The sequence below is a fragment of the Phaenicophaeus curvirostris genome, chromosome 14, assembly GCF_032191515.1.
Source record: "Phaenicophaeus curvirostris isolate KB17595 chromosome 14, BPBGC_Pcur_1.0, whole genome shotgun sequence".
Taxonomy (NCBI): Eukaryota; Metazoa; Chordata; class Aves; order Cuculiformes; family Cuculidae; genus Phaenicophaeus; species Phaenicophaeus curvirostris.
In genome coordinates, this window is record NC_091405.1 from 14,064,196 (window position 1) to 14,091,503 (window position 27,308).

The 27,308-nt window shown below is 38.4% G+C and overlaps 1 protein-coding gene across 2 annotated transcripts in view; it reads left to right on the forward strand.

Moving 5' to 3' along the window:
• The window catches only part of NKD1 (NKD inhibitor of WNT signaling pathway 1), a 101,555-nt gene extending 78,191 nt beyond the window's left edge, over positions 1 to 23,364 (forward strand). Inside the window, exons 5-10 of one of the 2 annotated variants that reach the window (XM_069868255.1) lie at positions 2,068 to 2,174; positions 4,713 to 4,808; positions 12,897 to 13,044; positions 14,097 to 14,181; positions 18,593 to 18,723; positions 19,495 to 23,364. In XM_069868255.1, coding sequence (XP_069724356.1) covers positions 2,068 to 2,174; positions 4,713 to 4,808; positions 12,897 to 13,044; positions 14,097 to 14,181; positions 18,593 to 18,723; positions 19,495 to 20,069 — 1,142 coding nt within the window. In that variant the 3' untranslated portion in view covers positions 20,070 to 23,364. The remainder of the gene's footprint in view (positions 1 to 2,067; positions 2,175 to 4,712; positions 4,809 to 12,896; positions 13,045 to 14,096; positions 14,182 to 18,592; positions 18,724 to 19,494) is intronic. The other variant, XM_069868256.1, reaches the window with a different exon arrangement.
• The last annotated feature ends 3,944 nt before the right edge of the window (positions 23,365 to 27,308 follow it).

Genomic DNA, 27,308 nt, shown 5'->3' on the forward strand with positions numbered 1-27,308 from the left:
AAGATACCCAACGCTTATCCTTCCCTCCTCAGACAAAGCAGTTGTACTCCAGTGTGTATTTTTAAATGTTCATTGGGTTTGGATAAGGCATGTTGAGGGTATATGTACAGACACATTATTTGATCACTCATAAATATTACTTTAATACCTCCATATTCCCCTTTAAAGTTTCTTCGTTTAGATTTCATTTTTCTTTGCTGAATGAAACTTGACATCAGGATGAGATCACCAGATTTCCCCATTTCTTCTGAGCTCCAAAATGAGTAACTGATTTCAAAGGATAATTCCCCGGAGCAGCAAGACCAATGAGTTCTTCAGATCAAAGGTCAGCGGAGCTCAAAGAGGATAATTTCTGACATACAGTATTTAAACTGTCTCAAGGAGTGTACTGCAAGATGTATCTCCTCCTTCCCCAATAGCTGAACTCTTATTTTTTGAGAAGACTAATTTGTCAGAGCACATTTTTTCCTCTGTTACATAAATTATACATTAAAGTGAAAGCTTCCTATCTGAACACACTAAATGTACATCCAGAAAGGTTTTTACACATGCCACTGGAAGGGCTGTTCCTGAAACCAGAGCGCAACTGTCATCGGCATTGTTCTGTGAGGCACCCTGTAGACCAGGAAGCTCCAATGCTTCTTGTATTTGTCAGCAGCTTTCAGCGCGGTGTGAGGGTGTGGTGGTCGTAGAGAATACTCTGCAAGACACAAAAATCCCAACAAAGAGCGTTGGGCAGGGAATAGTCACCTTGTGCAGGATCTGATGCAGTGTGGCAATGTGAATATTGTGGCAGAATGCCTAGGTTTTAGAATATCTGAGAGTATAAAGCTATAGTAATGGTAGATTTTAGGTTTGGGGGGCTTTTTTAGATAATTGTTTGTTTTAAACGTGAAAGAAAATACTGAAAAATGGATAAAATATTATCTTTAATTTCTAGCACATTAGTGACTTGCTTTCCTGTGAAAACGCTTGGGAAGCACCTCAGTGTTGCCAAACACCAGGAGAGCTGCAGAGTTAAACACAGTTTGCAATGGGTCATCCTGGACTAGAGGGGATCCTGCTCCTACATAACATTAGGATAAAGGCTTTGGGTAGATGCAAGTGCTGCAGTGCAAGAGAAAAAATATTGACTTCAAGACCTGCATTCTTGCAATATCTTCTGTTTAGGGGGAGTCGGCATGATTACTTCTGTTCCTCATGAAGTTTGGATATAATGTTGTTGATAGAGGTGTATGGATATATAAAAAAACTCATAGGTAAAATGTTTGAGCGTAGAGTTAAAAAAATCTGTATGTTTTCATAATGAATAGAGAATTAATTTTCTTCAGATATAGGGTTTCATCTTGTGCAAGGCTGAGTGCCTCTGCAGGAGCCAAAGGCACAGCTATTAAGTTCCTGGGTGTTTGTCTTTCTATCCACATGAGAAATATATATCCCTTTCTGTTATATATCTCATGTATGTTATGATATGTTGTGATGTATGTCTGATAGATGTTAATATTGATTCTCTTTATGGTTGCTATTGAATTATGCAAGAGAACTTTTACTTCAAACAGGGGAAATATACTTTTTCATACATAAGTTAAAAAATGCAGCTTAACCTTTCGGCAAGTAGTGTTACCTTTCTGGAAGGTAGTGAGGTTTGTCTGAAGAGGAGAAACTGAAACAGAATGAGGAGACTTCATTTCAGCTTCATTAATTCATTCACTGGTGGTGAATGCTATGTGTTTTCACAATATGTCACAAACTTTCAATATTTTACAAAAATATTCAGCTTATTTACAGTAACAGTTCTGCTGATTTATAGTCTCATAATACTGTGTTTGAACTTCCTGTGACTCTAGTGATATTTGTAGGAGAGGCTGTGCACCAAAAGCTGTTGGTAGATTGTCTGCAGAAATTATGCCAGAAGTGTAGTGAACACAAAAGCAAATCAAGTATAATGATCCTCTCATACAAGTTTGCTGAAATCAATTTCACCCTAAATATAAAGACAGATTTGCAAATATGAGGCTGCTTTGACATTTCCTTATAAGCGTTTTTTCTTAAATGTATTTATCGCAGTGGCTTTGCCTCCAGAGAAGACAGATGGAGTTTGCAGTGGAGATGAAAAGAAAGCAGAAAAAGAAAGTGACATACGCACAGGTTCCAAGAAGCAACTGAAATTTGAAGTAAGTCCTCTATATTTTAAAGTTTCACTGTACTGACATAATTATGGTAGAAAAATAACCTGTGATCCAAATAGTGTCCTCTGATGCATGTATATAGCTCCCAACGCTTGTAATGGCCACGGGAGGAAGCAGAACTGGCACAAGTCAGTGTTGTACAGTTGGTGCTCCTTATTAGGTGATTAGCTAGGTGTATTTCCAGATTTGGAGAGGATCAAATGGTCACTCCTCTGTAGGATCTGAAATGTATAGTGAGAAGAGGTGTTTGGTTTAACCCTTTATCTATAATTCTTCTGTTAGTAATTTATTATGGCAGCCACCACATTACTGAATTTTTAGATAGACTTTCGTGGACTATTACACTTGGTTAAATCTGCTTAGTGTAAAAGATGTTTGTAGAGGTTTCCTTAACTACTGGTCATCTATGCCCGGTCCTCCAAAGTGAAATAACCCTTACCGGTCACTTAGGAAATCCATCTGTTCGAATGGGAGGAGGAAAAGCATCCTGGAGGGCAATGAATCTGATGGTCTGTTTTCTTTTAGCTGGGAGGTTTTGTTTATATAGGGAGAGATTTAATAAACATGAGTATTGAAACATGCTGTCATCTAGCTAGAGGGTTGTCTTGATGAGGAGGAAGATACTCTGGTTCCAGCAAGAAACAGCACGAATTTTCATCTTTCTTCACTCCAGCAGTCATGGCAAACTTATGCCTTTCAGTGCTGTCAGCCTGTCACAGTAAATGAGCTTTACGTTCCTCAATTGTTGTTTAAAAGACCGTGCAGCCACCTTGCAGCATGGCTTGAGTATTCATTTCCTTCTCTAGGGCAGATTTAGTAGTCTGGTATCATTTATTTTTTACTGTTTTAAGGCTGATTAAAAGGGGGTTCCTGTCCCATAGGCGACTGAGGTGTTGCCAGGTGCTTTGTGCCTTTCCCTGCCTTTTTCTTTTGCAAAGCGATAACTTTTTTCTGCGCTCGTTTTATATTCTGCCTTGAGTAGCAGACATTTGCAGACAGGGAAGGTATGATAAATTGCAATTAACAGTGCCTTGGTATTTGAACATTGGAGGACACCTGTCAACATGGTTGGTGCCAGAGTAGCTGGAACTCTACTGTAGCGGCACGGCGTAGTCTGTGTTTGTTCCCAAGTAGTTCTTGGCATGCCATAAAGGTTAGCACTTGGTATTAGGCACCATGACTAATGCAGGGAAAGTTGCCATGGCTCTTAACTAAGCAAGGCACATCCTCACATAAAGATGTTATGTTAGGCAGTGTGGGACAGGGAAGTAGTAATATGTGGCAAGAAACCAAGTATTGACATTTTTCCCTTGTTCTACAAATGAAAGTTTCAGACTATGTAAGCTAGGAGATCGGTAAATGTTTCAAAGGTATAAAAGAATCAGAAATGCAAATGTTGAGACAAGAGGTCTAAATCTGAGGTGGATGTGATTTGGCTTTTAAAGGTGCTGGGAATGTTTATGTAACATGAAGCCGTGTTTCCACAGTAGAGTGTGGGGCACTTGGCAGCTTTCAGCTGGGCTTGTTACAACTGAGAGCAGACTGCTTTGAACTCAGCAGGGGACAAGTGGTACCGGTAACTGCTGTAGGGAATTGGTTTCAAGTCAGAAGATCAACCAGGTATTTTGAGCTCTATCATGCTGAAGCTATTTGGAGCTGTTTGTTTTACTTGCATACAGTGGCTTTCATTTTAATTGCACTGTAACTTTTCTGCTTTGCCTTGTTGTGGCTCTGGATAATTCTGATTGCACAGGTCTTGAGAGAAAGCAAACAATTTACAACCAAATGACTGGAGTCCATCAAAGTGCATCCTTTTTTCTTGGCTGTAGTCTTGGTTTTGGTTTGAGGATTTTTTTTTTTTTCCCATTTAACAAATTGATTCTTCCAGGCTATCCACAGCAGACCACACTCTCACTAACAGGAGCACAGTTAAAATAAGGAGCGGGCAGTACTCCTAGGTCATTCTTACCTGCCGGTTCCTAGGCAGGCTCCATTTCAGGAGCTTCAGTGGCATAATGCTGTACTGCACTAACCCTGACAACCTTTGGATATCAAATATCTGTGTCAAGGACAGGTCTCACTGGTGAGGATTCGTGCCATATGTCCATTTGATATTAATGACTACTGGCACTGTGGTGTACTGTCTCATTCTGTGAGTCCATTTCTGATACCTTTCTCTTTCTGAGTTAAGCAGAGTTTTCTTTCTCACTTTCTGATGGGAAATCATATTTTATTTCAAGCATTTCAGAGACTAGTCTTGTACCTCTTAGTGTTTTCTACAATGAAGTAGAAAGCATCTTGCAGATTCCCTCAAGTCTAGCCTAAGGGAGTCATGGTTACCATGTGATTGTGATGAGACTCCTTCAGCCTCGTGGACAGAGGCCTCCCCAGGACATGTCCTGAAAGCTTTCTCCCATGAGGGAGGGAGGAAGGAAGAAAGCAGGTGGCCTCCCTCTATGAAGAGTTTCCTCTGAAACAGACCTTTTGCTTTAGGTAATCAGCTGCTCTTTGCGTGTTTCTTAGGAATTGCAATGTGATGTGTCTGTAGAGGAAGATAACAGGCAAGAATGGACCTTCACACTGTATGACTTTGATAACAACGGAAGAGTCACACGTGAGGTAAGCAAAATATAGCTGCCCCTTTGTGTGCTGCATTTGCTAACAAGAGAAGTGTTTTCTAACAGGAACATTATTTCTTCTATGAAATAGAGGTGTCCTGCCAACTTAAATAGCAGTTTCCAGGGACCCTTCCCTCCTAGAGACAATTCCACCAGTAGTTTACTGGTTCAGATGTACTGTACCACTTTTTAAGCCGGTTGTTGTTTGATATCTGGGATTAGCCTTTTAAAAAATAGTACTGACATTTAAGGAGGAAAAGTATCTGAAACAACTGAACAACTAAACACATTGTCAAAATAAAGCTCTACAATGTATATTGTTCTGGCTTCTATCTGGCTTTTCAGAGTTAAGCTAATCAAATAGCAAGGTTGCTTTCTGACATTCTTTCCAGTGGGAATAACTGTATACTGTTGTTTTCATGAATATTAGGCTGATCTCTGCTTTCTCCCTCCAAATATAAATAACATTGATGATTCTTGCTGGAGGACCACAGTGAATGGCTGTCAAAGCTTAACAGCATGTATTTTTTATCAGGATGTCTTCAAGTCATATTTCCTTGCAAATAAGAAGCCACGTAAGAGGACATATAGATTAGAATGCAGTCCTTTCTTAGAGCTATTTCTATCCAAATTGAATGATACTTCTTCTGGAAGAATGCATTTTGCTGAGATTAACTACACTGTGCTGTCATGGATTTTTTTATGAGGTGTGTTTATTGGCTTCCATGCCTTTAGATAATCAGCTGAAAATTGACAGGTTTTGTCTCTTGGTTCCTGTGCTGGTATCTGTGAAAATTGCTAAGAGCTGACTGAAAAGGAATAGGGTAAATACTGCAAGTGTAATGGCTTAGGCACTATACGAAGGCAGAAATTTTTCCTAGAAGGCCGAAGCAAATCTCCTGTGGCATTTATTAACAAATTGCCAAATGCGGTGGTTGTTCAGGGTTTTTAATGAGTATTTGGACATCATAACTAGGCTTTTTTTGTTGTCTCTACTCTGACAGTGCTTTGAGTAGTTAAATGTAATCTGTGCCCCTCGTGCAAGAGAATAAGCAGATCAAAAGTTACAGGCCAAGTCCAATGTTTCAAATGGGAAGATGAGACATAAAGAGAAGGCAAGGAGGAGGAGTGGAGAGGGGTGGGTGGTTTGGGACATAGTATTGTATGTGTTAATGTGTGGGGAAACAGAGACCAGAAAAATGAAATAACTTGCCTGCAGTTTCACAAGAACCTAGTGGCAGATTGAACACAGATCCTTCAAGACCCAAGGCTAAGTCTTCATTACAAGATTATCATGGCTCTCAAAGAATAGGGGAAAAATACACAAAAACCCAAACCCACACACATGGGTGTCCTTTACATTAAGGCATGGCATTCCCATTAATGTCAGTGGGAGTTCCATGTGCTGAACATAATGAGAATATGCTTTTAAGTACGTATACAATAATTATTTGTGATTATGTGGTACACCAAGAGCTTAATTTGACTGTACTTAAAGAATATGTTACAGCCAAATTCTACCTCTCCCTGCTACGAGAGTAGACTGCAGCTTAACTGAAACCAAATCTGTGCAGAGATGGAAAATTATACTACTCTGAGGTCTGGGAGTTGCTATATTCAGGCTTGAACCTGTGCCAGAAAATTTTGTTTTAGCCAGGGGACCAAATAGGTTGATAATTTTCAGCTCTTTACATGTGACCCAAGATAGAAACAAATACATAGTGTGCACCACTGCAGAGTTTCCTAGTTAGGTTACACACTTCTTTTGCAAGCCATTCCAGTGCCATTTCTATAATCCATCTTGTTGCTTGTTTTCTGCTGAATCCACGTGCAATTTGAGTTGTTTGTGCAAGAATGACTAACGATAGCAGCTCATAGATAATCTTGGCCACAAAAGAGGAATTTCAGTTTCTTCATGTGGCATGGAATTCCTTCTTCTATTGGCCCCTGTGAGACTGGCGGTCAAAATAATGGGCTTCATACTGTTGTTTCTTAAACAGCTCTGCTCCTGATCCAGCAAAGGACTTAACGATGGTGAATGTTAAATGTGAATATTTTCAATTGAAATGACTGGAACACATGCTTTGAGTTAAAAGTATGGGAAGTACATTGCTGGACCAAGGACAGAATGGACAGTCTGAAGAAGAGGGCTGATCTCTACCAGTGCCACTTAGTGAGCTGATGAAAAATACTTTCAGAACCAGTAAGCTTTTCTAAACAAAGGTCTCCTTTTCTGGTAAGAAAAGCTCAGTGTGGACTTTTTCTCCTTCTTTGGAAGTTTCACTTTAATGTCTCCTGGATTTATAGCTGGCTTTAATAGAGAGATGAAATTTCTTAAGTCAAACTTCTATCCGTAGACCTTGAGATGCTTTACAAAATGAATTCAGCATTATCATTCCTCATTTTCATGTTGGAAAAGTGAGACACTGGAAGAGGAAGTGATTTGCGTGCCCACATCCATTTCGTTCGATTCAAAGTCATTGTGTTTAAAACATTGGATTTCAAGTCCAGATAGTTTCCAAAGTAATACATAGTGTTAAATTAAGTTTGTAAGAGACATGTAGGTGGGGTGCAGTTTTACAAGTGGACTAAATGCTTTTTTCATTAAAATGGTTGAAAATTGTAAATAAGAGATGGATTTGGTTACTGGATAAAATTTCCCTTGGGTTTTACACAATGACAGATCACTGCAAGAGCATTCAAATTCCATCTTAGTGAAATTTCTTCTGGATCTTAACAACATTTTCGGAACTTAATGCTGCTTTGATTTCCTCCTAGAGTCTGTATGACTTACTCCTTAGTCCTTATAATTAGAAGTTCGGATTTAGTCATGCATCTTGATGGCATAAACCCATTATGAAGGCATAATTATTGGGATGGCAAATTATAAATCAGCATTACTGTGTGTTATTGAACTACTGCTTCTTCCATCATAGAAGATGAACATTTTTCAGTCCCTTTGGTGTAGTGGTAGATAACTTTTTCTTCTTCTAATATGTATTTTACAAAACTTGGCTACTAATGTTTCCCTTCATTCATAAGCCCTAAGAGGACAATTCCTTATGTACTGCAGGCCTTTTTAGAACTGACAGCTGCATTGTAATTATCTTCACAAGGATATTTGTAATCGGACTTGAAACTTGGATAATTGAACTAAAGTATTTTGATCTAGGAGGTTTTATATTGAGCTCTCTGAATGTAATTATATTTCATAAACACTTGCCTTTTTTTCCCCCAATCAATTCTTTCTTGGAAAATTGAGTTTCTTTGGTGAGTGGCTGCACAGGAGTTAGCACACACAAGAAAGTTTCTTGTCAGGAGTGAAAAAAGGAAATTTCTTCTAGACTAGTTGTTGAGTAGATAGCAAGCAAGTGAAGCTTCTTTCAGGTTCCAAATAAGAATGATTTAAAAATGTTTGTGATCAAACAAAGCTGATGTTGCAATAAAAAACATCCTGCTGTATGTAAAAATCAGGCTACAAACAAAGTACAAATGAGACATTTATACTTCCCTTTTTCTGAGGGAAAGGTAATGAACTGGTATTGATGTTTCTCTTCATGCATTTTTAATGCTAAAAATGTTCTTTGCATCTTACATTAAATACCCAATTTTTCCTGTTGTGTTTCCTTTGTTGTTTTGGTTTTTTCTTTCATTTTTGTTTTAGTTATTTTTGCTCATCTCTGTAATAAGTGAAAAGGCTTGTGGTTATTTCTGCATTCAGAATGCGGCATCAAATCTTTAACCTGGGGGAAGGACACTGGCATTTCTGGGGCTGTTGTTTATCAACCTGACTCTCATCTTGAAATTTGATGGTTTTCACTATGTTTGTCAACTTTGTATTAACTCACAACATAAAAGCAGCAATGTACCCAAGAGACAGAGGACTAGTGCCTGTCTGTATCAGAGAGGCAGTCATTTCAGCCATTGTTTTACGTGAATTTGTGCCAGAGATAAACATTAGGAGAAAACATGGCTTTCTCTTTTAGTTTTGAGGGGAGCCAAAGACATCTTTTCCAGACAAGTCAGAAAAAATCAAACTGAATCCTTTCTTTCACTGTTATTAAATTCAGTGGGTGTTTTTGTGCTCTTGGTTTGGTTAGGGGGGTGGTGGGGTGTTTTTTGGTTTTGGCACCTTTTTTTGAGTGAATATCTCATTCTGTTACATGAATTCCCCTGGAAAAGCCTCTTAGTTTCCTTTACAGAATCTCCAGTTTCCTAGCTAGTCTTATGATGATAAGGTACACTAATACTAGAAAAACAGGGTTGTCCCTGTACCACTAATGTTCCTTAGAAGTGAGAAAGTAATACCTGGAATAGGACTTTCTCAGTTACAGAGTTCTGTAAGGAATGGAATATACTTGGATGTAATTTGCCCTTGTTCTTTTTTTGCAGACCCATTAGTTTCTCTGCATGTTCTAAATTCCTGCTAATCTCCTACTAGAGATCTGTAAAGTATTCTGCAGATACATATGTGAGTGTGGCATGCGTGTGTGGCCTTAACTATTTGCTTTTCAGTATTTCTAATGCAAGTATTCCTGGCAATCTATTAAAGTTGCTCATTTTAATATACTTTGTTACATTAGCTGCTTGATAAGATAGGATGTGAAAAACAGACAGATTAACACTGTTAAATCCTTCAGCCCTGGAAAAACCAGCTGTAGCGTTCAATAAGCAAGACACAAATGAGTCTGGATATGGCATGTGCTGGCTTTTTGGATACTACTCAGCAAGTATTTGTTTTCCTCTTTGAGGAAAAATACCAGTTTCAGTTTTCTTACATGATTAAGCTAGCCATCCCAGTAGAAATTCAGCATAGCAGAAGCTCTTCAGAAGTTAGTTAGATTCATGCACTTCCCCTGTTTATTTAAAATGTTTGTTATAAAGGAAAGATTTTTTAAAATTCTTACTTCTCTTTACACATTTTGTATCCTAATTTAAAAATCCACAATGATTTTTTAAATAGAAATGCTTAGAAGTACATTTCAGTAAAAAAACCCAAGCAAGTGCTGTTTTTGGAAAAATGGGAAACACTGAAAAATCTGTTCTTGTTTATTTTTAATGTAAAAAGGGAGGAAGTTTGAGAATTGTGGGATGAAGTTTTTGTGCAGGAAGTACCAAGCAGTCTTAAGCAAAGTGGTTGCAAAATCCTGTGACTAGTAAAAATCATAATCCATTGTGCCATAAAGTTAGATTCTTTGGTAGGTGGTCTCTGAGAAATTCTGGTTGGTGTACCAGAAGAGAGGAGAATTTAGCTAGCTCTTTATTCTTGATCGTTGATGCTAAATTTTCTGGGGACAGTGAAATGCACAAGCTGGTGTATGGAAGGTAAAGCTGTGTCGATGACTTCAGGCAGTTCTTTAAGAAATTTAAATGGAGATAATATTCAGTGGGACAACTTTCAAGGGGAACATAAATTACCTCAGTCTTCTGGCAAGCTACTGGAAGATGAAAATTCTTTTGGGGGTAAATATAGATATAACTGTAAAATAAATTTCTTTTTTTGGCATATTTTAATGACCTAGTGCTAATTTGACAAGAAGCCATTACCATGCTAGCTGCCCAAAAAGGGCTATGAGTAGGTACTTCATTCACGAAGACCATTGCTACCAGATCAGTGACTTGGGAATTTGTATGTTATAATTGTGAAGCAATAACTAAAAAGCATCAGGAGATTCAGGCTGCTTTGTAGCTGGTGCCTACTTGGCCAGGACCTTGGTAGACAATAGAGTAGCAAATGACCCAAGCAGACTTGTTTGACCAAATCAGAACTGTCAGTTTGCTAGAATTTCCAACCCCAATCAGGACCACAAGTAAGTGAATCCTATAATAGACATGTTTGTGGTGGTATTTAAAAGATCAGCATAAGCATTGAGTGGTTACTTGGGGATATCCTTAACCTCAATGTTGGTATATATTCAGTCTGACGACCGTGTTCATTCAGTGCCAGAATGCACAGCAGTTCAGGTTGTCGTGGAGAAAGCTGGTTATTAAACACGTAACAAAAAGCGCAAGCGGCAGAGCGTAAGGCCACAAAATGTCCTGATACTTCTGTGCAACCTCTTAAACCACTTAGAGCCTGGGCATTAATTTGGGTTAGTTTGGGCCTGTTTGGCTGAGTGATTGTCCTGATGTGATATGTGCATGCACATATTTCTGACTGGTCAAGTACATGTCCCACAAATGTTATGTCTGGTCTTCCTTGACAGCATCTGGGAGTGCTTTTTAAACTGCCGAGTCAAGCGGCTTGTTGGGAAAAACCCTCAGAGAACACAAGGGGCAGAGTGTATGCCAGTTAGCAAGTTAGATCTCATAATTGGAAAAAAAAAACATGTAAGAGGACAGTGGGAGTAAAGACGTTTTGTCTTTGCCCATTGAAGTTAAAATAGACTGGACAATCAGCTTGTATAAACATCTGGAATAATGAAAAAATGGAGGGGGACAGATTATTGTGAGTGAAAGGGTTGATGATAACCTCGTGACAGTAGCCTTGTTTGGAAAGATGCCACGTTGGCTAACCAGCTCTTGTTAAGGAATGGGTGGGAAAGACTCCATTCACCAAACCGCTGAGTGTTTGGGGCTCTGTTAAGAGCAAATATGGTGCCTAAGTATTCTGCTGAAGGGGAAGGTTTGACTTATTGAGGTGCAGATTATAGCACAAGGGTCCTAGGACAGTTTATGGGAAGTGTATAAAGCAACAGATATATTTTGTTTGTTGGTCTGTTTCCCTTCTTCTTTGATTGGGTTTTTCTCATAGATGCAATAAAAATCCATCCCTTCAACCTGGCTTTCAGATATGGCTGTGTCTATTTAGAGGTCTGGCTAGGTTTCAAATTGGAGTGGAAGTATGAGAAGTGGGATATGTTACGGAGCTGTGAGGTGTCCACCAGGTCGTCACTGAGCAGTAACTCACTCATTCAAGCTTTAGACAGTGGTTCTTGTCAAAAGGATGGAAAGCAATTACTAACATGGTGATCACAACCCATATATACAGACTCTTGGGGCAATGGTAGAAAAAAAATTGCTTCAGTGAGGAAGAAAAAAAACAGATGGCAAATTCTGCTCTCTTATTACGAATCTGTTGTCTTGAACTCACAAGTCTGGAGAAATTCCACAGAGTGCAGGACAGTTACAGAGAATACATGCTGAGACAAAGTCTGGACCCTCTCAGATTTAGTTCTTCATTCTGCCTGTTGAGCTGTAAAGTCATCTGCTGTAAAATCATTTGTCCTGGCCATAAGGTCAGTAGTTCCCTAAATTCTGTGTGAGTAGCAATCAGTATCCTGGCAATTTAAGTCAGTACCATATTGCATACTCAACCTGAGAGACCTCTGACTATCACCAGCTGTTAAACAGTGTTTCTCCTGTTTGAAACAATGGACTTAGTAAAATTGGTTAGTGTTCTTTCTGATATAGCCAAGCACGTACGCATTTGTTCACATCCCATTGCCTGCAGAGGGATGTGTGAAAAATGTGCTGTAATAGGCCTGGCATTCAGACATCCCTTATTTCCAGACCTGAGGTTTACAGTTCTGCCACTTCTCTTATTGGCTTTCCTCTATATAATCAACCGTTTAACTATCCCAAGAAAAAAGCCTCAAGAAATTGTAAGACTGATGTCCAAGATTTTCTTCAATTGCTGTATTTGTTTTGGTCACGTGAACTCAAATTTTAGTGCAGTATGAATGCTTATTCCTGGGTTCTGTTGAAACCAAAGAAAATAAAAGGCAGAACACAATTTTTCTAATTCACAGTTTAGAGAACCTGAATGCCCTGTGCTTTTATTATAGTTCTGTTCTGGTTTGCCCTGTTTCATAAATCTTATGCCATTTGATGGATCTACTTGAATCATTCCCATCTGTGTCTATGAGTTATCTTACAGTCTCATTAGAAAAAAATGGGGGTTAACAGAAGAGAGAAATGGATCCTGTCTTGTAGGGGTCTGTGCAAGTCCAGCTCTTCTAAATTTAGTGACTTCTGAGGAAATTTCAGCATTTAATAGTCCCAGGTCTAAAATAATAATGCGTATCAAAGCTGTAGGTTTTGTACCATTTTCTCAGTAGTGTCTTTTTGTGTTTCAATCCAATTATAGGATATTACCAGCTTGCTTCATACCATCTATGAGGTAGTTGATGCATCAGTAAACCATTCTCCTAGTTCCAGCAAAACTCTGCGAGTGAAACTCACTGTGGCACCAGATGGCAGCCAGAAGAAAAAGAGTATCTTGTTAAATCATACTGGTAAGGATGTGCAATCAGCCATTGGAAAAAGTACAAACAACTTCAAGAATTCCGTAAAAATCAGTCTTTGTTATTTTGTTAATACAAATGAATATATACTTAAAGGCAAATAATTATGTGGGTATTTTAAACCCCATGAACCTGTTTTAAGATCACAAGTGCTAAATTGCCTACTCTCCTTTCAGTATCTCTTAAGAAAATTAGGTTTGCCTCTCCTGATTGATTGCTTCCTAGTAACAGCAGCAATAACCCATATGTTGTGTGATTGTCTTTATGTACTGCAAGGCAGATTTAAGGCCTTTTCAACCTGTACCACTTTAACTCTGTGGATATAACAGCGCTCAGTTTGTGTGGAGACAGGCAGAGTGATATAAAATATTTTTTTCAAGTGCATAACTATCACTGCTGCTGGATAAGAATAAACAGTTCAGCATAAGTAAACTTTATGAGTCTGTGCATAAAACCAGCACGTTTTCTGTACTGGCAGTCTGCCATTATAGCATAGCTTATACTCCAATGACTTATTCACCTTATATCCTCTCTAATAATAGTTGAATCAGAATAATTACTCCAGTAGACAGAGTAGCACTAAATTAAAATACTTAAGAATATTTAAGGTAATGATTCGGTAGAAAATGTAGGCACCTTATGCAAAAGGAGAGCCTTGTCACTTCAGTTTTACTACATGCATCCACTTGGTTAAGTGCAGACATAAACAAATTTGCACTGTTGGGGAGCTATGTGATGCATTAGTACAGCATCAAGCTCCAAACTACTGAGCCCTCCTGAGGGACAAGCATATCAGAGTGAATGTGGCTTCATTTAAGTTGCCATGTGGCTTGCAGTCTAACCTTGACTAATGTCCTACAGTCAGGATTATGTCTGCCTAAGTTCTGCCATGCGAACAAAAGCACTTTTGAGAAGGTTACACAGAATGATACATTACATCTTGATCTACCGACGTGGAAAATTGTATTTGCAATGTAGCATGTTAGTTATGCCGATCAACAAGGACAGTAATGTGAGAATAATGTACTTTCTCGTGTTGGCAGATTTGCAGAATGCCAGGCGTAGAGCTGAAAGCAAAGCTAATGAAGAAGTAAGAAGTTCTGAGAGGAAGCAGCGGACTTCTCTGAAGTAAGGGGAGAGAATCCTGTCTCCTGACAGGCACTAAGCGCCTCTGAGGAAACCTCGATTTTCAATTGCTTGCTTGCTTGCTTTATTTTAAAAAATTACAAATTATGTCCTGCAGAGCAAGCAACAAGCAACAGCTTCCAACGCGCTACCTGCTCCTTGCTCCATGCTGCTGAGATGGTTCTAGCTTATTGCAACTGTGAGGTGGCTCAATTCCACTTACCTTACAGGGACTTAGCAGAGTGGCTGTCTCTGCTGACTCCCACCTGCCAGAAACCGTGCTTCCCCACTACCCTATGAGCTTTAAGTTGACTTCTCCCTTATAGAATTAATTATTAAGTAGTACCCATGTAGGAATTAGCCTGCTTGCTTAGAAGCAGTATACTTAAATGTAATCTTGCAAGAAAACTTGGATAATTTAATTTCTTTTATTTTTCGTAAGTTTCAGAAGGTATTTCACCACTTGAAAAAGTACTGTCGTCTTTCAGTGGAATCCACCCTGTGTGACACAGTGCATCCCTTTCCAATAAAACACAGAGTGGTTTCTTTTATAAACAGTGGCAGGTACACTTGCAGCCATCTATAGATTAGATAAAAAAAGATTTGTAGTTCTTCCCTAACAAAATGTACAACATTATTTTGGATGCCAGTCTTGAACAGGCACTTTTCTTCTGAAAATGGGTAATCATGTACCTACCTTGTTATCATGAGTTCTACTTACCTGATAGATATTACCTGCACTGAGCTTCAGAGTATGTGATAATCATTTGCCACGTATTTTTCAAGTATTTTTACAGCTAAGAAAAATGTTAATGTCTTGGTTACATGTAGGTGTGCTATTTCTTTTCTGAATCTGATATTTTAATGGATAGAAGCACAAATAAAAAGCAGGTAAATTCGATGTATTTTAAGGTAGAGTAGTTGTTCCAAACAGGTCATCTTGGTGCATAGGTTTGATTTGGTTTAGGATTTTATGTTTCATGCTAAGGCAGGGAAGTGTTTGCTGAAGTGCTGCAGTAATGACATTGAATCATTAGTTGCATTTATTTCTTCAGCTGCAGATTTTTAAAAAAAAATATTCAGTTTTGGCTTTCATTGGATTTAAGGATATTTGTCCAAGTACATGTATTTAGTTCAACATATTTATCAGGAGAAGCAGCATTGTGTTTTATTAAAAATGACAACAAAACCGTACCTCCCTTTTTTTGGAGAGAGTTATCGCAGTGAGTGAATCACAGTACAATCAGTTTGCAGATTAAAAAAAGATTAAAATTAATTTGAATCCTCTGTTAGCAACTCTACGAAATCTCTTGTGAACTAAAGAACAGTCCTTGTGAACTAAAAAAATGTAATTTTGCCTGCTGGCTTAGATGTGATGTTTACATTCCTTCTGCCCATTAACAACTGTTTGCCTGTGTGAATTTAATGAACTGCTCTTATTTGATTATCTATTGCAAAAGTCCCCTTTCAGTTTGAAGTTCCCCTCCCATCCACCCTAAAGTCCTGGTTTTGCAAACGTAGGGATTTTATGAACAGCAGCCACTTCCACTGAAGTCCACAGTCATAGAGGCATCAAAAGTTGAAGAAGAATCTTGGCTCTTCTGCAATTCTCCTTCTCATCCTTTTTTGCTAGAGGCTTCTTAAACAGGAAAAACCTGTATCTTGAGCTGAGCCGGTGAGCATCAGGCAGCCATCAGCATCTGACAGTTTTTGTCGCATCTCTTTAAATGTAGACAGGACTAATATTGTCCTGTTCACACTGTGCATGTTGTAGGGAGGTTTGTGCGCTATGGCCAAATTGCTAACCCTCAGGAAAGCTCCCAAAGGCTCATGTCAGAATCTCACAATGTTAATGCAGAAGTTTCCCCTTTGAAAGCAGAAATGAGGACTTGTGAGAAGTGCACACATTTCACAAGTTCAATTACTTAGGAATTCTAGGCAAGATGTGATTAATATTCAAGATAAAATGGATAGAAATGTTTTTATCCTGAAGGTGGGAGCTGGGTTAGATTTTTCATCTGCTGGAAGCTACAGGCAGGAGTTTTCACCTGTAGGGCTGAGTATCAAGATCAAGTAACTAGATTCATAGCTAGCTCACCTGGCATGTGTGGTATAAAATTAATGATGGAAGAGCACTGGCAGGCAATTTTGTGGATTGGGTATCTTCATGCCACTCGAGTTTATATTTAATTTAGTGCAGGGAAAATGTAATGCACACCAACCTCTAAAATAGCTTCTTTTACCCACAGATACACATTCTCACTCTCTTTCTTTCCTGCTTAAGTGATTTCTTCCTGTCTGGCTTAAAGTCTGTGTTGTCAGTGAGCATAGCTTTCAGAAAATGCATTTTTCTGCCACGCGCTCTTGTCACTGCTCTATTCCCTTTACCTACTGTATTGCTGTGTGCTTACTGCCATCAGGATGACACTCCAGCATGGGAATTCTAGAAGAGGCTTTCATACACTCCACAAACACTTAAGCAGATGCCTTATTTTTACAAAAACCAAACCAAAACCAAAGCAAAAACCAATAACGAAGCTGTATATTTTCACACCCTGTGCTTGGTGCATGGTTGATACCTGCCTGTCTCTTACCACGTATATGCAGGACAGCATTGTGGGGCTGGATGCTAGTTGCTTCAATTCTCAGAAATACTTTAAAGTTCTCTTTGACAGTGGAGCACATCTCATCAGTAAATAGTTGCTTCACTCTGTATATTTGCATCAATATTGTTGAACATCATCTTGCATGTAAGAAAGCTATTAGAACGTAGGGCTGTTGCAGTACTGGCATAATTTTTCTTCACTGTCCTGATGAGAGATGGAATTTATTAGAGTAACAAAAAAAACAGGTTCCCTGTTAACTTAGTTTTCAACACATAGTGCTGTATACAGCATTGCTTAATTGTGTTGGATCAAACCCAATGATGTTTTTTCTGGCTTAACTGTGCATTGTCTTAAACACGTGTGTGCAAGTCCCAGTGGTTCCCATAGGCGATTCATGCCTGGCAGCTTCAGTTAGCCAGGTTCCAGCCCCTGAGATTTTTATGTTGACCGGCTAAAGTGTAACAACCTGTAAAAGTGTGTCTGATGCAGGAAAGGTACTGAGTTGTCTATGTATCCAAAAAAGTTAAGAATATCTGGACAATCCCTCATTTTTGACAGTACCCCATGTCGCTTCTGGAGTTCAAAGCTCACTCAGTCTTTAAACATACCTACTTTCCAAGCAGACTCTCCTCCATTCGGGAGACTCTTACCTCTATCAAAGTAGAGCAAAAATGATCTTCAAAGTAGGTCAAGTTTTATGGCTTTTATCGAAGAAATTGTAGACCTTTATCTGACAGAGACACAGGGCATTCAGTGCTGTAACGTCCCTGAACAATACTACCCTAGACCAAGAAAGCAGTGGGATCAGCAGCTTCTGGAAACATGGAAATGTGTTAACAGGCTAAAAGTGGAGCACTAGGCACTATGCAGTATAAAGCCCATATTTAGCAACTAGCGTAGGATACAAGGCCAAATTTTGATCTTTGGTTCACATCAGTGCAATCACACAGAGAAGGAGCAAAGCCTGTCTTGTGATCTGGGAGCCTGAACTATCTGAATGGCAGGCAGTGACTTGATTGAGAGTTTTCTGCTTATCCTGTTTGTTATATTGAAAATATTGTTCATATCTGAAGACATCCATTTAAATTGCTAAATTAAATTGTTTGGCATTATGGGCTACAATACTGTAAATCTCTGCCTGATTTTTTTTCTGCTTCATAAATGAATGGTATTTCAGATATTCATTCTCAGGAAATAGTTCTGCTATAAATAAAATTGCAAAACTGAGCAGAAAAAGGAGTTGAGATTCTGAAGCTAGTGACTGATCTGACCTTATTAATTGTATTTTGGAAGGCAGCAGTTATCTCTGGGTGTCCTTCCAACACCTTCTCTTCTCAGGCTCTCTCTAGTTACTACACCTGTGCTGTTGCCTGTCTTTCTGAAGCAGATACGCATGAGTGTTTATCTGACATGAGGCTTCCCCATTGCTTCCTGACAGCAGTGGGGGGAGTCATGAATCAAACAGCAGGTTTTCTTTGGCATGCCCAAATTAGAGAATCAGTCAAATGTTTTGGCCCTAAGACAGAATGTAATAAACCCTAGGAGCATTTTTATTTGTTTTTGCATGTGTAATACAATTTGAAAGCTTCCTTTGCTTTGCAACGTCGAGTCGATTTATATGAGGGGAAAGAGCAGTCAGTTCGGACCTATTGACTTAACAAATCCGGTCATCCAGAATTTCAAGCGTTTGTTGTTTCTTTGTGAGCAACTCCTGTCACTTCAAAGGGGCCGTTAGTTGTTGCTATGCAGATGGTCATAACGACTTTAGAGAAGTTCTGCTGAATGGTAATTTTGCTTCCTGCTGACAGATATCACCCGAGTGAGAACAATCCCGAGCAAAGTGGGTGCTATCGTCATTGTGTTGATGAGAACATTGAAAGGAGAAACCACTATTTGGATCTTGCAGGAATAGAAAACTACACATCAAAGTTTGGGTCAGGTAATTTGGTAATTTCTGTTGCAACCTTTTTTGTCTTTTCTTTCTTCAGTTGCATGTTCCACATCAGAGACAGTGAATTTTGAACCTGTGTGATTTGTCTGTAGTGACTTACTGGAAGGAATAGAACTGTGTGAATACTGCAAGATAATTACTGTTGAAGTTGGTATCACAACAGCGCGGCTAATGTGCTGCAAGCCTACTTTGAAGCACTTGTTTGTGTAGCTAAACTTGGAGGTGAGCCTAGGAGAACAATCTATACATCTAAATTGTTAAGTTTAGTGTGTGGGTGAGGTGGGGACTGATTTTTGGATGTTGGTGCTTGCTCTCAAGGTGATAGCAGCACATATTTTCTACTCACTACTGACCCAAATGTCAGAGAATGTGATTTCATACCTGGAATTTCGGCTTCTGTCCCCAAATTAAAAGGATTTGGATTTCCTTCCTTTCTCTGTCCTCTGCCAAGTTATTACTATTCCACTTGCAGTTATTTTGGTGAATGTCAAATAGATGATGACCAAGATAAGATAATGTGAAGACTTTTATACGCATGCACACACATGCACACGCTCTGTTATATAGATATGTATGTACTTTTGTGTGTGTATTATTTACTGGTCAGAATTATTAACTGTAATTAAACTAGACAGCTATAATTGCTTTCACTTCCTTAGGAAAAATTCACTCTGCCGATTAGTGCTACCCCTGCCAAATGCATGCTACTAATTAAAACTTTGAAATACTAGATGACTAACTCAGCATGTTATTTCCTAGGATCTCCTCCAGCAGCTCAAAAACATGACCCACCAAGCAGAGTTGTGAATCAGACTAGATCTCGTTCTCATGAACCTGAAACCTTCCATGCTCACCATAGGAAGTCTCAAGTGGTGGATCCGGGCCACATCAATCTAGCTGAGAATTCATATGCCAAGATTGCAGAAATCCAGCAGAGGCTCCGGAACCAGGACACAAACAAGCACTTTGTGAGGTCTCCCAAGGCCCAGGGCAAAAGCGTTGCCCCCATGCATTCTGGAAGGGCAGTAAGAAATAAACCCTTTCAAGGGGCACCCATGCCAATGGCTTCCCCAAGTGCACGGGTGGGTCAGAATCTTCCTTACCTGCCCTTGCAATCTCAACAGGTTCACAAGAAGCATAAGCAGAGGGCTAAGGAGAATCACCAAATGTGCAAAACCTTCCAGACTCCAGGGACAGTTGTGGAAAAGGAACATGTGAGAGACCTGCCCACAGTCATTTTATATGAAGGCCAAGTTGGACAAATGATACAAAGACATGAACACCACCACCACCATGAGCACCACCACCACTACCATCACTTCTACCAGACATAGAAGACATCCCACCAACATCCTCCAAGAATCATCCCATATGAAGGAAACGCATTCTTGTGATACCAGAACTAAGGCATTGCTATGATTAATATTGTTGTTACTCCATTAACGTTCAGCTAGCATATATTTTAGAGGTTATATGGAACTTTTGACACTTACCCTATTTATATGTTGTGGAACTGCATAGCTTACTTAAACACCTTGTGGATTGTTTTTACTTTTTATTTTAAAGTGGCTTGTGAAAGAGCTAACAGCCATAGGTTTTTGAGCTGTGATTTAATAAAGGTCGTCAGTGCACTTCTTTACAAGTACTACTTCCATTGTAGTAGGAAAGATACTTCAAACACTATTGCAGACATCTTGCTTACCAGTCTGCTGTATGTCGGCTGATCGCACACAAGCCTTTTATCAGGGGAGCAATGTTCGAAGGGTTGGACTCCAGAGATACTCAGAATAACAGAAAATACAAACAGCTGCTACCTCTAGTATTATTCAGATTTTATTTTCTTTTTATTGATTGTAATGTGCTACGGGAGAGATTTTAATATACTGCATTCATGTAGCCTGTTTGTGTTCACATCCTTTCAAATTATCTTAATAATTACAAGGAAATATTAGCTATACTTGTCAACAGAGCTACATTTGTACAACTTACACTTTATTTTCTTGGAGATTCTTCACTGACACAAGTACCGTCTGTTATATACTGGGTAATATTTAAATACACTTCTTTTATTTTTGTTTTTTCTCTTGCTTACTCTCTATTCTATTTGGGGTAACCATTTGAAAAGAGGAGGATGTGAAATGAGGTATCATTCATGAGGGTTTGAGAAGGAAAGGTTTTTTGGGGGGGCGGGGCTGGTGTTATTTTGTTTAAATCCACAGTTCTTTGTTTTGAGAAAGAATTGAGGAAAATATACTTTCTCACTTTAAATGTCAGCAAATATATATAAAATATAAATATAAATATATATATATAAATATGCACACTCTCAGGTACATTTTGTTGTGTTTTAGAAATCTGTGGTTTGAATATTACAATTATAATTTTTTTTCCACAACAGTGACTTTTTAGAAACGTATGCCATGACATTTCTTATGTACCTCCAATTTAAATTTCCCCGGCACCTACCAATTTATGCTTCTCCCATTTTACAGACAAAGCAACATGAGAAACAGTAGCATTCACAATCATTCTGGCCTCTTGTACTATTTCTGTATCAAAGGGCTTCCATTCCATGAAGGAGAATGAGACCACATTCACAAGACCTTACTGGCTGCTGAGAAATTTGAAGGTCTAAATCAAATTGGAAAAAGTGAAAAAAGGGTCAGTACATTCAAGTTTTATTTTGTGAGGGGCCCAGATTTATAATGCATTCAGTTGGGTTTTGTACAGATCACCGTTTTGCAGGTAGAAAGTGACTGAAAACCACCTATGTTGCTTTTGGAACATTAGAGTAGAGAACTCCTCACATAAAAACATAATTGTTCTTTAAACATATTTGCTTTTGCTTTTAATTATTTTAAATGTTGTGGTATTTTGTCTATAGTATATATTGTAAAATGTAACTATCCCACGTTGTTATAAGCCCCTTTTGATGAGGGTACATTTTTTTTCTGACTAGAGTTTTGATTGGTCCAGAATGGTGTATTACCTTACTGCTGACCATGGAGACTTCAACTTTTAAAGAAAAATTGAAAGCTTCTTGTGGAATTGGAACAGAATCGCTGCTTTGGGGTAATTAGGTCCGTCTCTCGTCTCCCTGGATCAGCACTTGTTTAAGTTTATTGTCCTCCTTAAAAAAAATGGTTTATTTTGTTTTACTTTTTTTAACTGTCAACCCCATGTTCTGTTAAAGCTAACAAAATGTTTTTAAAATGTTTTTGATGTGTGACAACTATACTGTTCTGTTTATTTTTAAAATTCCTAAGTCCAAAACTATTTGTATGCAGAATTTTCTGTATTGAAAATATGAAGAGGCCACAAATTTGTTTAGTTACCACTGAGTTGTTCTAGTCTAAGCCTTTTTTTGCTGCTTGTGTATCATTCTTTTTCAATGTATATATAATTATGGACTGCAAAAGAAAAAAAATGACATTTATATGTCTAGTAGAAGGAATAAGGTTATTTATATTATAGTGTTAACAAAGTCTGATGTACTCAAGTGACTTACGTTATACCGCATGCAAACACACAAGTGTACATTCCATCTAAGAAGGGATGCCATGCTATTTGTTTTGAAGATGTAATTAAAGCTGTTCTCTTTTCAGCAGAGCGTATGCCAGAAAGACCGGGAGGTGGGAATTGTTTCTTAGTCCACATCTTAAATGCAGACTGTTGCTGAAAACCAGAAAACATTCTAGAAAATGAGAGTGATTTCAGAACTGTGGGCTTTTGAAAGAAAGGGCAGCAAAGGAGCATAAATGCTCTTTGACCCAAAGATATTTTGTTGGGAAAGATAACAGCACCAAGAACAAAATCCCATCTGGTTGAAAAGTGTGCAGTACTAGCTGTGCCAAGTGAACTCTGAAATGTAACACAACTTACCATTGGGTACAGCCTCGCATTGATTTGTTTTGGTTATTATATTTGGAGATTCAAAAGACAAATTCTACCTTGCTCAGATTCTGTGAAATACAAATACTTTTTAATAACGTGGCATCCCCATACTAAAACTTTACACCAGCCATGTATGAACATACAGTATCTAAATACTGTGTTGCAGTTGTGTTACGTGTATTAAGTGTGAATAACATGTAGCACAGTTTCTTTTCACAGAAACTTAAATTTCCGTATCTTTCAAAAATGTTTGCTTTTCAGTATTTTGTATAGTAAATATAGATGGTTTTGACTAAATGCTTTATTTATTTAACAGCAAAAACTGTGCCAAGAGAACCCCCTGTTAATTAAAGTTTTACTAGTTCAGAAAGTATATTTCCTTCTTCTTCTTGTGGATTTCAGGGGCTTATTGCAATTGCTGTCAGTGCTTGCAGATCCCAGTGATGAAAGAGCTTGCATTAACATTTTCGGGAATAGTATTGAGCCACAAGGTATCAAGTTTCAAAGTTAAATTTCTTGTCCGCTACTATTTGATCTGTATAGAATAACTGATTTTTCAGCTTGTTATTAATTCTGAAAACATTTTTAAAATATATATTATTTTAAGTTGCTTAAAACTGTGGCTGAATTAAAATTTAAAATAGAGTCATTTCTGGGTAAACAAAACATTAAATTTCCAAGAAAAAAATTCAGAATTGAGTATATTATTGCTATTTAGAAGTAAAATTATTTCAAATGAAAACTCTTGATGTTTCGCTTATTTTGTGTAAAGGCAGACAAAGTAATTTTGTCTGAAAAAGAATTAACCAAAAAATTTTGCTCAGCCAGCCACAGTTTTAGGGATGGCAGGTTTTTGAAAAGAAGCATTTGTAAGCTCTTCTCACAACTTCATGGCTACCTGATACAAAGTAAACTAAGCTAAGGATAGCAAAGTAAAATCTCTCTCCCAGTGAAATCTCTGGCAAGATTTCCAGATTCCCACTGGCTTCAGGGTGCCTATAATTTCATTCCAGGAATGTGGGTTTGAAGTCTACATAATGTGCAGACAGTGATTTCAGTATTTATTTTTATGCATCTTACTGTTGATGGTTTCGTAGTAGCTAATGTTAAATAGAAGCTTTACTGTAAGAGATCAAGTTGGTAAATTGATTAAGATTAGCAGCAAATACAGTGCTTTATGCTCGTGTCATTGGAGAACCTCAAGGTACTTCCAAATGTCTTTGAAACATCTCTGTGTCTTTTAGTCACTTGTAGAAATGAAGACCTAGTTGTGCCCTTGAATGATGAAGTGCAGGTTCTCCTGGCACGTTGGCAGAGCAGCCCCTTAAGGCCCTGACAAATCAAAAAGCCACATATCTGACCTCTGTAACTGCCTTCCTACTCTAGTCATCAGGAGCAAAGAACAGTTGGAGAAGTATCTTAAAGGGAGGGGGTGTGGGTGTGTCCTCTGGCAGAAGTTAGTGACTGGCACAAGAAGGATTCTGACAGAGGCAATATTTTATAAAGGGAAAAGTACTGTGTATACTAGACAGTCTACAAGTTGCCACATAAATATACAGATATGATGAATGCTTACTGTTCTCCAGATGTCATTGTGTACCTCAATTATTGAATGACAGATTTCATTTGTATTCCAATTAACAGGGAAGTTAACCCCCTTGGGGCCTAGATTATACGTGAGAAAAATTCACCGTGCTAGAAAATCTGCAGGAACATCACCCGTAATTTTTGCCTGGAGTATAGGCAAGAACGTTCATGTTTGGAAACGTGTCAGCTAATCAAGTCTCACCTTTAATTACCTTGATGCAATTCATCAAGATCTGAAAATATGTTTTCAAACATGACTTACTCATGGTTTTGCTGGGAACCAAGTCAGATTCAGCATCTTGTTTGTTGTCAGACTTCTTTTTATTTAAAATGTACCGAGCAGAAACATGTTTGAAAATCCATTAAATAAAAACTAAACCTAATGTGTTTTCTGACGAACTTCTGGAAGAACATTTCTCCTCTTTTCTAATGCACTTAGCAGCAAAACCAGCCTCAATTTATCACATAATGATTTATTTTCTTTGCATATGTGACAGATGTTCAGCTGATTTGTCTTGGAAAGGTCTGTTTTGGGATCTTTTTTGGCTTGTGTATGTTTAGAATTGGGCTCAAAAGGGGCTAAAAGGAACAGATGTAGAAAAGCCAATAACTATATTGAAATTTTTCAGTAGAGATTTAACGGCATCTTATTTGAAGTTTGGATTATGATCCTTGAATAATGGGATTCTCAATGATGCTTGAATTTACTTTTATATTCCTATATAGATAACAAGATCCTACTGAGATAAAATAAAAACCATATGGATAAGATCTTCTAATTTCTTTATTTTAAAATAGCAGAACTTAAGGACTATTCAGACAGATTACTGAGAGGGTCAGAGCTGTTAAGAAAGTCAGGCAAGGGGAGGAAGGAAAGATGTGAGAAATGTAGAGATAGCACAGATAGCACAGAACTGTCCAGTAGAGTTGGGGGGGAGAGAGATGAATCAGGAAAATACTGCATGGAGAAACTATATTCATATTACTTCTTTTAAACTCTTACGGTACATTTATTGCTTATAACACAGTAACAGTAAGTAGTTCTTGGAATGCTTTTCACTGAGAAAGCTTGAAAGACTTTCAAGAAGAGATTGATCAGTGGGAGGCAAAAGGAAGGAAAGCTCTAGATAATCACCACCAGGGTTGTGGCAGAATAAGAAATGATGATCTGGTTTCCTGAGTCCCTGTCCAGGCTGAGGGAAATTATTTCAGAAATCGAGTTGTTTGTACAGGTGTCTATAGAACATGTTTGGAATAGTAGCATCAATTCTTTCTCTAGTTGCAAATACATGAGTAAAATTTTGCCCAACGCTTCGATACCTGTCCTGATTTTTCTAAACACTTAAGCACCGACTATGTCTGTGAAATCTGCTGGCACAACGTATAATCTTTATATCGCAAGGAATTGCAGACTGGACCTATCAGTTGTCTGCTCAGCCTAGTGTTTCAGGGTCTGAGAGTAGGAAGTTCCAGAAGTTTCATTAGGTTGTTGAAGACAGTGTTAAAGGGCTTCATAAATTTGGCAATGGGCAAATGTTAACAGTATCAGACATACTAGTAATTATGAGCACTGTGCTTTCTGTTTTTTATGACATGCTTATGAAGTGATATTTGTGTCTTCCTTTGAGTGCCGTGCCTAGTCCATATGGACAAAGCAGCCTTTAACTGCTACCAGCCAAGGGATGTACTGTTTTGGTGAGCCTGTACTTTGTGGATGAAGATACTGGGTTCAGATCCTTCTGGTGCTTATTCTTGCACTTAATCCTTCCCATTCTATTCTATTCATGAAGTATAGATGTGGAGAATTTGTGAATTTTCAAATAAAACATGTAACAAAACTGGGCCAAATTTGTCTTTAGCTTCACAAATGGAAGCCAGAAGAGCCCCATGCATGTCTTGGAATTTGGACCTTCAAATGCAGTTTGCTATACGAGTCATCATTTTTTCTTGTACTAATTTCAGATATTTGATAAGCTCTTTTTATGGTTTACAAGTTTAAAAAGACAAATAAAACTTTGTAGATTAAAATGTCAGTTTGGAGGCTGTATTTTGTCTGTTCTCACTGGATTTCTGTGAATGGTCCTTTTCTGTGGGCTTTAGCTTAAACCTACAAAGTGACTTTGGAGTGGGTGTTTATAGTTCTTTGCTTGCTTATTCACAGGATAAGACTGTTGATAGATGAATAAAGTGCCACTTGAGGTTGTTAACAACCAGGACTGGTAACACTAGTTCAAGTAAGATAAACAGTGAAATGCTATGGCAATTAGCATTAAGGTCTCGCTTGGCCAGTGCTGATTTTTAAAGTCATAGATATGGTGCCTTATAGATAGCTGTAGCTATGGTCTGGATTTATTCCATCCTTGCTCCGAGTGCTGTATGAATTGCTGTGCAGAGCGTGCCCAGGGCGTCCATGCGTACGCAGCGTGCCATTAGGAAGAAGCAATAAAAAATTGGCAACTTTTCAGTCTGGAGCAATTAACCCTCTCACCCTGCAAGGACTGGAGGGGAGGAAAAGGTCAATTAAAGAGGCTCAAATGCAAAAGTATGAAGGGAACCAAAGAACTGCACTGCAGGCCTCTCATTCCTCCTGTCTCTTTACAGCCTTCTCACGGAATATTTTCTGCTTTTGATGCCTATAATCACAACTTGTCATTTGAGTATGCCATCTATTAAGGCCATAGTCTTCAGTGGCTCTGCACATGTGGCTTCCATGGGTTTCAATGGAAACTCTGTGCAAGCTTTTCTGGGTCAGCAGATGTAAACAGAGGTACTTCAATTTACACTCACCTGGAATCAAAGGCCTGGGGCAGTTGTAGCTTGCAGTGATCAGGGATGAGTTTTTAAAAGAATTATCCTGGTCTAATATATGGATGCTAAAATCAATTTAAAGATTGCAATCTTGACAGCTTAGAGGTCTGAAATATGGAGTCAGCTTAGCTAGTGACTATGAATTAAAGGAGTAAGTCATACTGTTTTCAGGAGTGGGGCAAGAGTTTCATACCTTACTCTGCTAAAAACATCATCACTGCAACCCCTTGCCTTATAATTGACTCATAAATTCAGCACTCACAGGATTGTATGTGTCTGCGGCT